Source organism: Sinocyclocheilus grahami, unplaced genomic scaffold (assembly GCF_001515645.1).
Source record: "Sinocyclocheilus grahami isolate Dianchi unplaced genomic scaffold, SAMN03320097.WGS_v1.1 scaffold1980.1, whole genome shotgun sequence".
Lineage (NCBI taxonomy): Eukaryota > Metazoa > Chordata > Actinopteri > Cypriniformes > Cyprinidae > Sinocyclocheilus > Sinocyclocheilus grahami.
In genome coordinates, this window is record NW_015507159.1 from 91,086 (window position 1) to 109,436 (window position 18,351).

General features: G+C 36.6%; 2 protein-coding genes across 2 annotated transcripts; one reads left to right on the plus strand and one right to left on the minus strand.

The window, feature by feature from the left end:
* Nucleotides 1-3,104: 3,104 nt before the first annotated feature.
* LOC107573582 (uncharacterized) lies at nt 3,105-5,010 on the minus strand. Its single transcript, XM_016260011.1, has 2 exons — nt 4,928-5,010; nt 3,105-4,324 (listed from the first exon to the last, which is right to left on the minus strand). Exons 1-2 carry the CDS (start codon nt 4,937-4,939, stop codon nt 3,362-3,364), a joined length of 975 nt encoding a protein of 324 aa, XP_016115497.1. The 5' UTR covers nt 4,940-5,010; the 3' UTR covers nt 3,105-3,361.
* A 9,630-nt stretch (nt 5,011-14,640) lies between these two features.
* On the plus strand, nt 14,641-18,011 carry LOC107573581 (nuclear factor 7, brain-like). The gene is made up of 6 exons (XM_016260010.1): nt 14,641-15,030; nt 15,141-15,236; nt 16,118-16,339; nt 16,747-16,769; nt 16,890-17,008; nt 17,085-18,011. The coding sequence occupies exons 1-6, from the start codon at nt 14,641-14,643 to the stop codon at nt 17,753-17,755; spliced, it is 1,521 nt and encodes a 506-aa protein (XP_016115496.1). The 3' UTR covers nt 17,756-18,011.
* Nucleotides 18,012-18,351: the final 340 nt, after the last annotated feature.

The following is an 18,351-nucleotide window of genomic DNA, read 5'->3' on the forward strand; positions in this document are numbered from 1 at the left end:
ACAGAGCTCATACTGTCAATTCTACGGAGATTACTTGATATTTTGATGAAAATAAACTCAAGGCCGCATTTTATTCCAAAGATCTTATTTGTAATTATTACAGAACTTATTTCTAATTGTTACACTGTTATTGTGCTACTGTTATTGTCTGTGGTAGCACTTTGAGATTCCTTTTTGAATTGTAATATCCATCTGGGAAAAAATACACAAGTCACACGCAAATTATTTAGACAACCCAACAGAGCTCATATTGTCAATTCTACGCCGATTACTTGATATTTTGATGAAAATAAACTCAAGGCCGCATTTTATTCCAAAGATCTTATTTGTAATTATTACAGAACTTATTTCTAATTGTTACACTGTTATTGTGTTACTGTTATTGTCTGTGGTAGCACTTTTGAGATTTGTAAAGTACAATAAAAAGAACGTGCAATATTATTTTTGTTACACATACTACTACTACTAATAGTAAATGTAGTAGTAATATTAGTATGAAATAATAGTAGTTAATACAGTAATACGTACAGTAGACCTACATAGTGCTAAAATATGTTACAAATAATAATTGTATTATATATTATACATTTTATTTTAACATTTTTACTTTAACGTTTTTTATTTTGTTAGAAAACATATTAAGTATCCCAGAATGGTACAATAACACAGAAAATAAGAGCAAGCTGTAAATATTATAAAATAATGCTATCTTTCGACACTAATTTTGATCAAATCAAACACTGACTAAGCTAGCAATAATAGGTTACGCACCACGTGTTTGAAAATAACTGGGGAGAACAAAATGCACGGCTTATTTTGTCGAACTATCTGTCTAAACAATCATTAAATACTACAATAGGCTATTCGTTTGTTGGTGTAATAAGATGTCACATTGATTTATGCCATAAAACCTGGTAATTTTCAGGAATCGCTTTAATAAAATTAATAACCATACTCACGTGTCAGATGTTGCTACTTGCTAGCAGTTTTATAATGTTGGAAATGATTACGATACACACGCTACAAAACAAATGTTCATCCAAACAGCAGGTGGCACTGTCTGAAAAAAACGATAGGTCTGAGCGTGCAGGTCTGAGTGTGCAGTTGGGCCTCCGGGCCTGCAGCTTCATAATGTTGGGGGAGCCGTTCTCATTATAATGTTTACTTTAGCCACGGAACTTGCTAACAAGCACGTTATTAGGAAATGCGATTTGTACTTCTGTGCATTAAAAGTCAATAAATGTGGTAAAAAAGCCGGTAAATGTGGTGTTTACATGGCATAATCATATGAGTTTACCTTATGGTACGAACCCAGAGTCTCTGCATCAGCAGGTAAGTGATAAAATGAGCATCTTCCATCCGAAGACTTGCATTTCGAAGCAAAGCAAAAAAACATTGTCGAATAACAATATAAAATGCGGTAAACTATTAATTGGTTATTCTGCAATTAATTGTACTATAAATTACTCTACAATTGGAAAATACTCTAAATTGATAAACTGTTGGGTGTGATGACGTTTAATGTCTCCGAAAGCTCCTGTTGTTTCATTTAGCAACTTGTTAGCAACCATCTTTTTTAAGAAACATAACCATTTTTTAAAAAATCACGAGTGGGGTGTAACTGGTGTGTTTTATGTCGCAGAATAAAATGTGAAAGGATCTTGAGCTTGTGTGAACCACAGACCTTATTTTAGGGGATTTAACCAAACTCCCATAAAAAAAAAACACTGACTATGGGACGAAGGAACCAGAAGTGCTAAAATACTAACTCGCTTCTGGGTTTTTGCCTACAAAGTGACGTCATAGTTCCCCCACTCTATATACAGACAAAAGTTGCAAGGCCTTCTGGGTAGTTGCCAGCACAACAATACAAATTAAAAACTTTATTTTAATCTTTGTGAGAGTGTAAAACAATAATGACCAGGTCGGTGAATGACAAAGAGCATTTTAGGTTAAAGAAGAAAAAAAAAAGGTTATCCAGGTGTGTTTTTATTGATCCACAGAGTTTCAAATATTTACATTTTATTTTTTTTATCTTATTATAGCCTCTAAATGACAAGTAACAAATATAAGTAAGATACAAATCAACCTCTACCTTTTATTTATTTACCTTATTTATCTCACCTCAAGCTATTTATCAGGAAGGGCAAAACCCTGCAAAAACACAGGTGTAAAAGTTCTTACAGAATTTGAACACATTTAGTCCACTTCCATTTTCACCTCCACAGATTCATTTTCTTATTCTTCATCTTCTTTTTCAGATTCATCAACTAGCAAACTTTCAATGATTTTCTCAGCTTCATCAAGGGAAGAGCAGTTTTCTCCATTTGCAAGGTTTACATTTGGATCCAATTTACAACAACTGAGGCTTGCCTTCAGCTTTCTTTTAGGGAAGGTCAGGACCTTAGTGATGTGAAAGACAAGGCTAACATGATCCCACACATAAAACTCTTGGTACTTTTTTTCAAGTGTTTCTGTCAGAACACCGTTTTCCATTTTTACTAGTTTGCATTTGTGAGTTTCACAAATGGCTTGGGCTGTCCAGATAATTTGATGTCCATCATAAGCAATTAATTGTACTATAAATTACTCTACAATTGGAAAATACTCTAAATTGATAAACTGTTGGGTGTGATGACGTTTAATGTCTCCGAAAGCTCCTGTTGTTTCATTTAGCAACTTGTTAGCAACCATCTTTTTTAAGAAACATAACCATTTTTTAAAAAATCACGAGTGGGGTGTAACTGGTGTGTTTTATGTCGCAGAATAAAATGTGAAAGGATCTTGAGCTTGTGTGAACCACAGACCTTATTTTAGGGGATTTAACCAAACTCCCATAAAAAAAAAACACTGACTATGGGACGAAGGAACCAGAAGTGCTAAAATACTAACTCGCTTCTGGGTTTTTGCCTACAAAGTGACGTCATAGTTCCCCCACTCTATATACAGACAAAAGTTGCAAGGCCTTCTGGGTAGTTGCCAGCACAACAATACAAATTAAAAACTTTATTTTAATCTTTGTGAGAGTGTAAAACAATAATGACCAGGTCGGTGAATGACAAAGAGCATTTTAGGTTAAAGAAGAAAAAAAAAAGGTTATCCAGGTGTGTTTTTATTGATCCACAGAGTTTCAAATATTTACATTTTATTTTTTTTATCTTATTATAGCCTCTAAATGACAAGTAACAAATATAAGTAAGATACAAATCAACCTCTACCTTTTATTTATTTACCTTATTTATCTCACCTCAAGCTATTTATCAGGAAGGGCAAAACCCTGCAAAAACACAGGTGTAAAAGTTCTTACAGAATTTGAACACATTTAGTCCACTTCCATTTTCACCTCCACAGATTCATTTTCTTATTCTTCATCTTCTTTTTCAGATTCATCAACTAGCAAACTTTCAATGATTTTCTCAGCTTCATCAAGGGAAGAGCAGTTTTCTCCATTTGCAAGGTTTACATTTGGATCCAATTTACAACAACTGAGGCTTGCCTTCAGCTTTCTTTTAGGGAAGGTCAGGACCTTAGTGATGTGAAAGACAAGGCTAACATGATCCCACACATAAAACTCTTGGTACTTTTTTTCAAGTGTTTCTGTCAGAACACCGTTTTCCATTTTTACTAGTTTGCATTTGTGAGTTTCACAAATGGCTTGGGCTGTCCAGATAATTTGATGTCCATCATAAGCAACTAATGGGCTGGATGTTAGCAGAGGAAAATCTCTGAACTTCTCATTGAACTCAGGGCTGTGAACAAGAACAACATACTCAATCTCCTGCTTGAAAAGTTTGGTCTCATATATCCGGAGAACTGGCTCTTGACCTTCACATGTCTGCTTCTTGTAGACTTCCATCAGTTCAGTCAGAGGAAATGTGAAGCGGAAGTTGCCGTAGCGTGAGAATTCATTGAGGAACAAGGGTGATGTGGTGAAATCACTCAGAAATGGCGGTTGAACTGTTTTTTCTTCTTTGGTTATGTCTGGGAACAATTTCTCGAGGTAACGCTCCTCTGCTGCACTTATATCCGCTTCATTAATCTTCAGACTCCACCATGATAACGAATCTTTACCAAATCCCTTGAATCCCTTGAATCCCCCTGATTTCCAGATCAATGGATGTCTAGTCTTGTTAGTGACATGAGCCACTTCTGTGATGTGAAACTCAACAGGAGAAGGATACTCATGGATGTCTTTTGAAAGATAACGGAACATTGATTCTCCTGTTATGTCATTTTTCATTTTCAGATCCTTTATTGCAATGAATTTTCTTTCAAAGACTAACTCTTTTGCTTTGCGAGCATTTTTTCTTGGACTGAAGTTTGCCTGGAAGATAATGTACAGTTAATAGAGGTACATTTTCTAGTAAGATATTCATATACAGTGCACAAATACACACTATACACATGAACAATAAACACTGAACACACAAAGTAAAGGACATTTAGGGAGAATTATACTAATAGTATCCACAATAATGTTGATAGTCATGTAATCAAATAATGAAGTAATAACGTGTCATGCAGAAAGGATTTAAGTATACTGTCATACAGTACAGCAAACATGTTGGCTAATAATTTACAAATATTACACCAGTTTTTGAATTTGTTAGTTCTAGCTAAAACTTTGTTAAAATTTTTAAATGTAAATTAAATTGTAAAAAATTGCCATTTGTTTGTGTACCTAGTAGTTTAAAAAGAAGGAGCATGTACAAAATATATTTACTGACTGAAACTATTTTGTTGTAAACTGCTGTTATATTGAACTATTTTCATATTCATATTTATCAGAATGCTGCAATACTGTAAACATATGACAGCTGGGTGCATTAAAAATTATACAATATATTCAGCACATTTTGGTTCACACTATATCATAATTTTTGTTTGTCAGGAGTTTGATATTGAAAGTAAAGGATTGTCTACTTACTGCGTTTTCCATTGTTAGAGGTTTATGTTCTCGAGAAAAGTCTGATGTTCTTCTGCTGTTTCTTGTGAAAACTGGAAGATCCTTCCTCTGCTGTTTTTTAAAAGGCATTTCCTCTAACCACTGCCACGCCTGTGAGGGGTTTTTCTTTAGAAACAAAACTTGTCTTTACACAGGAAACATTGCTGAATCTACACATAGGAGCCTGATAAAAATGCTAATTTTAGAAGAACATTTTAAACAGCACTTAGAGGCTTTTGCATCTAAACTGTCAAAATAATGTATCACAAAACAAGCTCAACAAACTGCAGGAAACAGGTTAAAATTTACACACTTTTTTGTATGCTTTTTTATGTTTTGTTTACTGTGTTAGCAAAATACAGTGTAAAAAATACTCTTTGAGAGAAGCAGTCAATCAGCGGAAGTTAAAAGCAGATCGTAAGTCTATTTATTTCTTGTCTCATTAGTGCTTAGTGCAGTTGTCGTTGCTAGGAAACGCTTGTTTTGTTTACTGTGTGGAGACGTGCTGAAGTTGCATTTGGTCTCGTACTGAATCGCATACCTTGTCAGTGTCGTGCGCTTGCTTAGCCCTTTGTTGTGAGAAACAGTAAAGAGTGTTCAGCTGAATTCAATTTCTGTTTTGTCTAACGGGTATAAAAAAAGGTTAGTATACCCCGGCAGCGCTCGTGGCAGCCCTCGTGTGAAGACCGAAGAGTGTAAAGACCATTGACTCTACTGTGCTACTCCACAGTGCAGGGACACTGGCAAGGGACATAAGTATTGCATTTTACTCATCCTCTTTTCTACACCTTGCTTTACTTCTGTTTCAGTTTTTATGACCAACTCTTACTATGTGTTTCCATATCCCTACTATTACTACCACTTACAAACCACGCATCACACACTATAGCCAGCGCAATCCTAACCACCTGCGCACTTTGCCTATGTCTGCTAATACACTACTTTTTTGTCTATTGATCTCTGGAATTGCCAGTCTGCAGTAAACAAAGCAGATTTCATTACATCTATTACTAGCCATTCAAGACTAAACCTCATAGCCCTGACAGAGACGTGGATCAAACGAGAGGACACTGCTACTCATGCAGCACTCTCCAATAATTTTTTATTTTCCCACAATCCCCGTCTGACTGGAGGTACCTCAGGTGGAGGTACTGGTCTGCTTATCTCTAATGATTGGAAATGTATTCCTTTACCTTCTCTAGGTATTAACAGCTCCTTTGAATCACATTCATTAACTATTATCCACCCTTTTAAAATCCATTTTGTAGTTTTTTATCAACCCCCTGGACCACAAGGTAACTTCTTGGATGAATTAGATGTGCTGCTCTAAACCTTTCCTGAGGATGGTCCTCCCCTAGTTATGCTTTGAGACTTCCATATCCACCTAGATAAACCTCAGGCTGCAGAATTCCACACTCTGCTTGCCTCTTTTGATCTCAAGAGAGTGTTAACTTCGGCTACTCACAAATCAGGCAACCAACTGGACCTTATTTACACACGACACTGTTCCACTGATCATGTACTGGTTACTCCACTGCACACCTCGGATCACTTCCTCCTCACTCTTAACCTCAACATGGTTCCTGACACAACACGTACCCCTCCACATGTTATCTTTCGACGTAACCTACGTTCACTCTCACCCTATCTGCTATGGTTTCATCTTTGCTTCCTCCCCCTAAACAGTTAGCATCTCTTGATGCTAACAGTGCTGCGGATACTTTCTGCTCTACTCTTACATCTTGCTGCTGAAAGGGTGTGGTGCAAATCCAAAAATCCTATTGACCCTAATGTGTATCAGTCACTCCTTTCTTCCTTCTCTGCTAATGTCTCCACTGCTAAAAGGACATATTATAATAACAAAATTAACAATTAATCTAACTCTCGCATGCTCTTTAAAACATTTTCCACCCTCCTTTGTCCTCCTCCTCCCCCTCCTTCATCATCTCTAAAAGCGGATGACTTTGCCACGTTCTTCATAAATAAAATTAAAACCATCAGTGCACAATTTTCCACACCACAATTGGTCAAGCACGTCTTACCAGCAAACATGCACTCATTCACATCCGTCTCTTCACTCTCTGAGGCAGAAGTCTCCAAACTCATCCTTTCTAATCAGCCTACTACTTGTCCGCTTGATCCTATTCCATATCATCTCCTTCAACCATTTCTCATGCAGTTGTACCTGCACTCACTCACATCATTAACACATCCCTTCACACTGGTGTTTTCCCCTCAGCATTTACACAGGTTCATATAACCCCACTACTTAAGCAACCCACCCTTAACCCATCGCTTTTAGAGAACTACAGATCGATTTCCCTTCTTCCGTTCATTGCAAAAATACTTGAACAAAGTGTGTTCAACCACGTTTCTGCATTTCTCACACAGAACAACCTCCTCGACAGCAACCAGTCTGGTTTCAGAAGTGGATATTCAACCAAGACTGCCTTGCTCTCAGTTGTTGAAGCCCTAAGACTGGCAAGAGCGGATTCCAAATCTTCAATACTTCTCCTGTTGGATCTGTCCGCTGATTTTGAAACAGTTAACCACCAGATCCTCCTGTTAACCCTACTTGCAAAGGGCATCTCAGGAACCGCACCCCAGTGGTTTGAGTCTTACCTCTCAGATAGGTCCTTCAAGATATCTTGGAGAGGTGATGTGTCCAAGTCTTAACATCTAACTACTGGGGTGCCTCAGGGCTCAGTTCCTGGACCATTTCTCTTCTCTGTCTGCATAAAATTCAAGGCATTGATGTTTGCCTACAAAACCACCACTTGCTTTGCACCCCTTTACCTAAGTGTATTACTTCAGACTTATCTTCCCTCTAGAAGCTTGCGTTCTGCAAGTGAATGTCTCTTTATTGTGCCATCCCAAAGAGGCACAAAATCACTTTCACGGACTATTAAATTAAATGTTCCCTCCTGGTGGAATGACCTGCCCAACTCAATCCGAGCAGCTGAGTCCTTAGCCATCTTCAAGAATCGGCTAAAAACACATCTCTTCCATCTTTATTTGATTCTTTATTAAAAAAAAAAAAAAACACTCGCCCCTTTTAGACTTGCACTCTATTTATTTACTAACTGCTTATTTTCTTAAAGGGGTCATATGATGCGATTTCAAGTTTCCCTTTCTCTTTGGAGTGTTACAAGCTCTTGGTGCATAAAGAAGATCTGTAAAGTTGCAAAGACTAAAGTCTCAAATCCAAAGAGATATTATTTAGTTTAAGTATTTGCTATTGACTGTTCAAATGCGGAGTTTTGCGCAGCGCAGAGTAATGCATCGTGTGTGTGTGTGAGGGGAACAGGGTCACATCACAGGAGGGTAAACTGCCTGTCAGAAATCATAGCACATCAGCTGTCTTAACCTGATAGTGATAGAAATCTGATAGTGACATCATCACTGTGTCTGTGACTCTGTTGCCCTTTCGGGCTTGAACTGATGGTAAAACTAACAACATTATTAACTGTCTTGATATTTACTTTGAAAGCTGAAGCTCGCGATTATGGTAAGGGGCGTTACATTTCCGACGCGTGCTTGTGGTGTTCGGCCAATCACAATGCACTGGGTCAGCTGGCCAATCAGAGCAGACTGTGCTTGTCAAAGGAGGGGGCTTTGTTGAAAATTACGTGTTTGAGAGAGGCGGGGCATAGAGGACCTACAATAATGTACAGTATTTGAAAAATAATGTGTTTTTTGAACATTAAAGCATGTCAACGTATTCTGTTACACCAAATAATGATCTTTAAAATAGCATCATATGACCCCCTTTAAAAAATAAATAAATAACACTAGCTTCTCTAATCTTTTTGTATTCTATAGGTTTTCTTTTTATTTATTATATAATAAAAAAAATCTTGCTGCATGTATTGCATTAAGCTAACTGAGACTTGTTATAGCACTTGCATATCATTGCTCTTTTGTTGATTTTGATTGCTTCCATTGTCCTCATTTGTAAGTCGCTTTGTATAAAAGCGTCTGCTAAATGACTAAATGTAAATGTATGCACATGTGAAAGGATATTTAGGCAGGATATCATATGTAACTAAGCAACATGAAAATGCACAGTCTGTACCTGTCATTTCTAAGAAATCTCTATATCCTAATAGGCTATGTGTCATTATGTGGCCGTGAGTCACCATTCACTTCCTTTATCTTGTCACCACAGAGAATGTGTGTGAGTCAAGACATGACTACTTTGTTCCAACCACCAAAGAGAGATTCACAGATAACTTGCCTGATATGTCTCAACTGCTCTCTGTACCCATAAATACAGAGGAACTAGACAAAATGACTAGTAATATGGGCACTGTCTTCTCTAATACATTAGATTCTGTTGCCCTTGTCAAATTAAAAAAGGTTATAGGAAAACGTAATGTGCCATGGTATAACAGCAATACCCATTCTCTCAAGAAAGAAACTCATAATCGTGAGTGCAAATGGAGAAAAACTAACTTGGAGGTATTTAGAATTGCGTGGAGAAACATTTTGAACGGCTATAGACAGGCTCTAGAAGCTGCCAGGACCGAGCACTGATAAAATAGATAACATCAGAAATACAATAACAAATGTAGATTCTACAGCGTATAATACTTCAGCTTCATTCATCACACCAAAAGATAAACTGCAGTGCTTTACAGCTATAGGACAGGAAGAGCTAAATAAACGTATCACTGCATCTAAAGCAACAACATGTCTGTTAGATCCTGTACCCACTACATTACTGAAAGAGTTGTTACCTGTAGCAGAAGAACCGCTTCTCAATATTATTAACTCGTCGTTGTCTTTAGGTCACGTCCCAAAACCATTCAAGCTGGTGGTTATTAACCCTTTAAACCCCACGACAAAATCCTCAGTTTCAAATGAAAACTTATGTGAGCACACTACAGAGTGTTAAAGTAATACTGAATCAGTGGTTAATAAGATAATCATGTGATTAATTAAGTGATTAATGATGAACAGCTGCTGTTAACAAGCAGAATCACTGAAGAAAAGAGAAACACAAGAACTACAACTGACTTCAGACACAGACTTAGATGAAATCAACTGAAATAAAAGAAGACATTAAATCTCTCAAGATCTCAGCAGAAGATGATTGTGCATTAGTGATGAACACCTGCTGTTAACAATCAACATCATTGAAGAAAAGAGAAACACAAGAACTACACCTGACTTTAGCCTCAGCCTTGGTTGAAATCACCAGAATTAGACTTTCTGCCTATAACTCATGATGAATGAACATTATAAAGTGGATTCTGTGGTTTATTGTCTGAATTTGAGATATTACTGAACTGTGGAATAAATGAAAATAATCCCACTAAACAATTTCCTACATCACGCTTCCATATTGAATAAAATAAAATTATGCCAGTTCAGGCTTTTAGACATGAACACTTATCATATGATCCTCAACAGTGGTGACAATAATTAATTCATGCTGCAGTGCATGATGGGAGTTTTTACTATGGGGTTACCCAGCATGCATTGCAGCATTTTGTTGATTGTCACCATTGTTGAGATTCATATGCTGGTTCTTGATGTCTGTGTGTGTCTAAAAATATCACTAGAGACTAAATAGTCATAAACATGACAAAGATGTAAATCTAATTCATTGTACTTTATAGCAACATCACCTTGTTTAACATGCTTAAGTTACACAGGGGTAATCTTTTATTTATGCATAAAACAGAACCATTCAGCATTTACAGACTATGCTTAAAGAAAATTAGTTCATCTTCAAAAATACAGTTAACTGCTGTTCACTGCATAGCACTGACCTGTCTGCGTCACAATACCACATGCATTGCTATAAAGAAATCTATATAACGCAAATGCAAGGGTCAAGAGCCCAACTAAAGCAAACACTGATCTTCATGATGGTGCCATCATTTTAACCAATAAAACATCAACATCTGATCCTCTGTAATTCTCAATAACAACAGCTGTTCATCACTAATGCACAATCATCATTTAATTAGTCACTTAATTATCTCATTAACTTTAACTCTTTGAGGACTTGGGATATGACTTGAAGACTTGATTGTGACTTGAAAGTCCCAACTCTGCATGCTAATATAACGCAACACAAAAAGAAAAGCAAAAATATAAGCACATAGAAAGAATTAAAAAAAATAAGTGGACAATTCTGTGGCATAATTTATGCATGTCGCAATGCATGCTGGGAGTCATGGATGAGTTTTGTACTTTGCTGGTACCCAGCATGCACTGCAGCATTAAGCTTTTGACGCACCATTGTTGAGATTCATGTGCTGATTCTTGATGTCTGTATGCAAATAAAATACTTTACAATTTATCATAAAAGTTAATTATTATTGTAGTATCATAATATAAATTGCATGTGCTTGATAAAATATCAGACCTGTCAGCAAACATTTGAACTGATTGCAAACAGACAAGCAGGCTGTGTCATAGTGATTGCAATCTAAATAATGCAAAACATTGGATTTCAATAATTCATGGCTTCTTAGGCTATAACAAATGCATATTATAAAAACAGATACAGTATCTAGAAAACATCTAGTGTTAAATACAAATAAAAGGGTTAAGAGGCCAACTAAAGCAACGCTAATTGCCATATTGGTCACACAAAACTTATTTAATAAAACATCTAAATGTCTGTCAATTCTCAAGTAATTTTGTAGATATATGACAGAAATAAAGTCAAACTGTAATGCTGTGTGTGGAGTTGTTTGATCGTGTTCTGCTGTTATTTCAGTTGATTTCATCTAAGTCTGTGTCTGAAGTCAGTTGTAGTTCTTGTGTTTCTCTTTTCTTCAGTGATTCTGCTTGTTAACAGCAGTTGTTCATCACTGTCTGAATTCACTCATTAGTGTTCATTCTCTCTGTCAGGTGGACTGTATTAGTAAACTCATGTAGGGAATAGTGAATGAGGGTGTAGGGTGTGATTTGAAACAGTCTCTGAGTGTCGAATCTGAACGCTGTTACTACAAGGACTGCAGAAGGATACTTTCTCGAAAATAAAAAATATTACCCAGAATGCATTGTTTTTTTTACTGTTGTAATGAAAAAACAGGATGTTACTGTCAGAATATGGCAGTTTTTTACAGCAATTTTTTTACAGTGTAGCCTCTATTTCTTCGTGCAAGGGGATACCTTTGTTTTGATCAAGTAAGTTCTCAGAGGTGTGAACTTCCAGCCCCAAGAAGCATAATGTTGCTCTTAGCTGTTCGAAAATAGTGTAAACCAAAGGGCTTAAATTGCATTTCTAAAACAATTATTCCATATAGCTACACTGTAAAAAATTGTGCCGTTAAATAACAGTAATTTACTGGCAGCAGGGTTGTCAGTAAGGTACTGTTAATTTACAGCTTTCAACCGTTAATTTACAACTCTAAATTTTTCACAGTGTTTTACCGTAATTCTGCCATGGAAATTAACGCTGCTCCCATTGCTTCAAACAGTTCGAGTTTAAAAACTAGCGTTCATACGATATAAGTACTGCGAACTTATTTAATTTGAGTCCACTGAGAAGAAATATTTCTTAGTATAAAACTGCAAACATTAATGTGTAACAGCAAATTAACTAAAAACATGACTTTAACTCAAATCGTTGCAGTTCACTGTTAGCTACAGCACACATGTGCGAAATGAAGTAACAAAGAGATCATAACTGTATCAGCAACTCTGTATCAGTTACTGTCTTTAAATAAAGCAGCAGAACCGATCTTTAAAATAGCATCATATGACCCCTTTAAGAAATTTGTCTTATATTTCAAGTTTTCTGAAATGTTGTTTAAATATGCAAATGAGGCATTACCTAACTAAATGTGCGTGCATTTACATGAATTTCTTAATAATAAAGAACAGAAATCTAAAACATCAAATAAAATCAGGTTAAAAATTCTGTGCATAAGAAAAAAAAAACTCATTTTGAGAATATCTGCTGCGTATCTTGTTTGCTTGATAAGTTTGATAAAATGACTAATTTTCTCTAAAGACATGTATTGTAATTTGAGGGTTTAGAGGATTCTTCATAGCAATTTGTGTGGGTTACTTCAAGAGAGCAATCATATATCTACGCTGATTTATTTTCTTTCTTTTATACTCATTCATTTATAATCATTTAATCATTGTATTATTCCATTTAATGATACGATCATTTAAAATAATAATTTTATTGATTTATTCACTGATTAGTCATTTATATTATATAATATTTTTGTTTATTCTTATGGTGTGGTTTCAAGAGATATTTGTGTTCATGAGTAAGAGATCAGAGAATGTCTCCATTTCAGGTTTTTACACACTCAATGACGTGAAGCAGTAATTTTCCATTGGTATTATTATTATTTATTTATTTATTTTTTGTGCTGGTCAGATGAAGTCTGTTCATTGAAACATACACAACTCAGATTATTCAATACACTCTGCTTTAGACTCTTAATACGGTTTGGGGTACCAGAAAAAACTTTTGGATATAAAACGGATAAAAAGTGAAACATGCATATAGTTGAATTAAAATAAAATAAAAATGTAATGATTATTTTGGATGTTTATTTCCCCCCTCGTCTGAAAGTAGCCCAAAATCTGCAACTTTACCAGTGCGTGAAAAACATTTTCTTATATACTATTACCATATTACTATATTAACTATAAGTTAACTGATAAGAAGTCGCCTCCATCCAATATAAGCTGTGTCTCATTTAGAAGGCTGCACCCTCTGTAGGTTGAATCCTCTGTAGGTCGCATCCTCTGTAGGATGCATATATGAAGTGTCCTCAACCTAGAATTAAACGAAACGGCCTTTGTAGGAAGGGAAACTGGAAGTATCACATTGCTATGCCAACACATTTAGAGCATCGTTGCGCTCTCACACTACTTAAATGAAGGAAAATTATTTCTACATTTGGAAAGTAATTTGAAAAAAAAAAATGCTTTTACTTGTTTTATTTTGTTCAATGTTTGAGGAGCTGCAGCGTACCTACAGCAGGCATCTATTAGAGAAAAAAAGGATGAGGTTATTAAAAACAAATTTTATCCGTTTTTCCCGAGGCGAATTAAGGTAAGTTGTAAACTCCACATCTGCGCTTGTGTGTACGTTACAGCTGCCGGCTCCGGCATTTTTCAAATTAACAACGGTTGTTCATGGTGACAAAGAATTGTGGGTTATCTGTAGCAGTGAAGGATACACCTCATGCATCCTCCAAATTCCTGTGAAAGAAGGTCGCATTCGAAGTGTCCAATAAAGCTTTTCTAATCTGTTACCATGCCTTTGTCCCTGTGCTCCTGTTCATGCTTCTGCATCTGGGTTTGTAGATGATTTAATTCAATATTCAAGTCATTTAAAAAAATCCTGAAATTGTATTATGTCATGATATAAAATATCACGTGAACAACAATCTATTGAAAATATCAGCAAAAATATAAAGGAAACGACTCCTTTTTACATCCAAATCACCTTCATAGGTATGTTAATCATTAACGGGTCATGACACGTTAATGATTAACAAATCGTGTGATAAACAATAACCTTTATCAAACTCTAACTCCTCCTTAAAAAAAAAAATTTAAAAAAGGGAGGCTGGGCATATATAAGGAAGTCATTGACCTTTGCTCTGTCTTCTTGTTTGTTCTCCTTCTCATCACTTTGAATTCAGATTTTTTTAATGTTCAATCTCGGAATAATTTAATCTGAGTGTTCTGTGTCTGTCTTGATGGCTGTGTCTCTGTTGGATGTCCTGTCGTGTCCCGTGTGCACTGAACTCTTCAGAGATCCGGTGTTATTGAGCTGTGGACACAGTTTCTGCCGGCAGTGCATTAATGCTCACTGGACCTCCAGCAGCTCCAGAAGATGTTACATCTGCCGACTGGCATCACCACGAGAACCGGTGCCCAATCTGGGCTTGAGAAATGCCTGTGTGTCTTACCTAAGAGAGCAAAACATGAGGACAGAGGAGGATGGAGGACTGAAGTGTCACATACATGGAGAGAACATCGAGCTGTTCTGTGAAATAGATGAAAAGGCTATATGTTCAACATGCATGGATTATGAGCACAGGTGGCACGAAACACAACCGCTACATCAGGCTCTACGACAACGCAAGGTAGAGGATATTTCTTTTTTATGTAATTATTAAATGCATAGGTATGGCAGAAAATTACAAATAGGTTTAAACAGATATGTGTATGAATATGTGTATTGTTCTCTTTAAAGGAGAAGCTGAAAGCAGCTCTTCGTTCGGCTGGAAAAACTTTATTATCATTACAAAATGGTACATCAAGGGATAGCAAAATCTCCAATTACGTTCAGGTGAGGCTCATGTAGTACAACAATAGCTACAGATTCCACAGATGTTCTCTTTATAAAACTACAGTTAGCTTTTCAGGTTACACCCAACTGACGACTGTAGGCTGACTGGTTACTCAAAACATGACATGATCGTTTTTGGCAAGTACATCTTGGTTTAAACTGGTGCTTGAGTCCACCTAAATTAATTAAAAAAGGGTAGAAAGAAATATAAAAATGCAATATTAAGTAACAATATTAATAGAAATGGAAGTGTCACCTTCTAGCAGGATTTATACAAATCAGCTTCACAGTAATAAACAGGAAAATAACAGACGTAATGTTGCAAAGTTCATTAATTATGAAACAACTCAACTCAGCAACTTCATAGAAGACAATAGTGTCGTTATTCATCTCTATTCAGATCATATTTTGTTCTCATCTGATGGTGTCAGTGCGGTCAAATCAAGATAGTACTGAATATTAAGTGCCCCAACTAAGCAAGCCAAAGATGACAGTGACAAGGATCCCAAGCTCCATTAGGTGACAGAAATTGAGAAAAAAAAGGAGAAACCATGCAGACTCAGTCAGGGATCAATTCTCCTTTGGCCTATAAGTGAACAATCACCTAGTGTTTCAGAAATGTATATGTCCCCATTCAATTGACAAATAGCACAGGAGATACAAGTCTGACATGTTTGAAAAGGTTATGGAGTCAGGAAGAAACTATACATGTGCTGATTTTTCCTAAATTGTGAATGTGTTATGAATTGAGAAATCAGACTTTCCCTGATTTAATTTATACGTATAATTCCTTATGGACGGACACTTTTTTTTTTTATTATTTGTGAATTTTTTCTTCTCTCCCTGTGGATTATTTGAACAGTTTTGTGATCTCTCCCCAGTCTCAAACTCAGATGACAGAAAGAACTATCAGGATGGAGTTTGAGAAACTCCAACAGTTCCTCAAAAAGGAGGAGGAGAGCAGGATAGCGGCTCTAAATGAAGAAGAGAAACAAAAGAGAGGACATATAGAAAGAAGAATACAAGGAGGAATACTGTCTCTCTCTGATAGAGTCAGAGAAGCGGAACAACAAATTGAGGATAATGCTATCACGTTTCTTCAAGTTGGTTCACACACACACACACACACACACACACACACTGGCATTCACTCCACACACAGCTCTGACATATCCATGTTCTTCATGCATGTTCCCATGAATTCACAAAATATTTTGTGACCTCTATGCTGGCCAAGCTGGCACATCAGCTAGAGCAGTTTAAGGTGCTTTAAGTTTTCAACTGGGCAACATCTAAATCTACTAGTTTTTCTAGTGAAATATTATTAAAATGACAGAATCAACCTGACTACGGCACAACAAAATCAGATCTGGTAGAAATGGCAACTACTACATTTACCCACTTTTAACGTTGTATATTTATATAAGTACATGTAATAATGCTATTATAAAATGGTTTATAATTTATTGCTATTTTATAATGGATGTTGTCTTTCTATGTATTTTCTTAGAATTATGACAGCATTCTGAACAGGTATTATTTTATTTTTTTTATATTTCCTCTTTTTTTTAATATTCATGAGCTTTGCATCAAACTTATTCTGTGAGGTGTGTGTGTGTGTGTGTGTGTGTGTGTGTGTGTGTGTGTGTTTAGAGCCAAATACACACTTCCAGATCAGGAGCTGAGTTCAGTAACTCTTATCGATGTTTCCAAACATCTGGGTAACTTGAAGTACCAAGTGTGGGAGAAGATGAAGGACATCTGCCCTTACTGTGAGAACTAGACTTGTTCATTCCTGTAAGAACTGCTTACTTAATCAACACAAGTGACTTTCCCTACTCTCCACAGACCCTGTGATCCTGAATCCAAACACAGCTCCACCAGACATCTCTGTGTCAGATGATCTGACCTCTGTGACCTCACGTGTCCGTCGGCAGGACGAACCCAATGCTTTTCCTCTGCACAGGAGCCGTGTGGTGTTGGGGAGCGTGGGATATGCTGATGGTGTTCACACGTGGGACATTGAGGTGGGAGACAGTCACCACTGGAGTCTTGGAGTGTGTTTTGGATTGGAGGGTAAACCTACTACACAACCTTTGACCCCTGAAAACGGCTTCTGGGGTCTCAGACGCGATGGAGACTTGTACGAATTGATGACTGCTGGGATGTCGAGATTAAAGATAAAGGGAAACCCACAGGTAGTGAGAGTAAAGCTTAATTATGTTCATGAAGACTCTGGGGAAAAGAAACGCTGGAGGACGGTGAGCTTTTCTGATGCCAGGAATGATTCATATATTGCAGGGTTTTCTAGAGTGCCTTTGGAGAAGGATCTCTTTCCCTTTGTGATCCCAGAAGATCAGACCTCACCGTTGCGTGTCGTCCCAGCAAAAGTTATTCTGACTGTTGAACAGAAACTATCATTCATGGAGAAAAATAAAGTCTTGCTCATCGTTTGTTTTGGTTTTGTCATGTTTATATTGGTGATTCTGTTAGGAAAGAGTGACCGACAGGGCAGGTGAAAAGTAAATGTCTGTTTAATTACCGTAATGGTCTGTTATAATGGTTCAGTCAGCTAAAGCAGACTTCTGAGCAAAACTAAACGATCTAGCATCACTGCACTATAATGTGAATATAATGGAGCCCACGTCCATGATGATAATAATGCACAGCGTGCACTTGACAGTTTCTGTTCAACCGTTTCTTGTAATTTTTTGAAAGACCTTTTTACTGCACTGATTTATCATTTTAGTAGAATGATTTCAGAGCGATCTCAGAATTTGATCAACCCTTTATCATCCTCACAATATCCTGCAGCTCAGCAGCACAGCATTGTTGTGATGTATCATGTAACTCATCATTGTTTCTAGTAGCACTCCATTTCCTGGTTTATGTGTGTAAATATCCTGTTGGATTAGATCTGAAAAGTCTTGTTCAACTGCAGTTTGGGGGAAATTATATTCTTCTTCTGTTTTGTTGACTGTCCTAAACCTTAACTTCTTTCCACTTTTTTGACTATCCGTTTTTGATAATATTGTTTTATCAAAGATAAAATAAATAAAGATCAAATAAATAATGAGCACGGCATCTGAGGACTTTTGCTTGTTCTCTGTTGTTT

What these genes read in the sequence shown, in the direction of transcription:
- LOC107573581 (XM_016260010.1), top strand. Translation starts at nt 14,641, where the DNA reads ATGGCTGTGTCTCTGTTGGATGTCCTGTCGTGTCCCGTGTGCACTGAA. An exon ending in AAATCTCCAATTACGTTCAG is followed by an intron (nt 15,237 to 16,117) that starts GTGAGGCTCATG and finishes ATCTCTCCCCAG; the next exon opens with TCTCAAACTCAGATGACAGA. An exon ending in ATGCTATCACGTTTCTTCAA is followed by an intron (nt 16,340 to 16,746) that starts GTTGGTTCACAC and finishes GTATTTTCTTAG; the next exon opens with AATTATGACAGCATTCTGAA.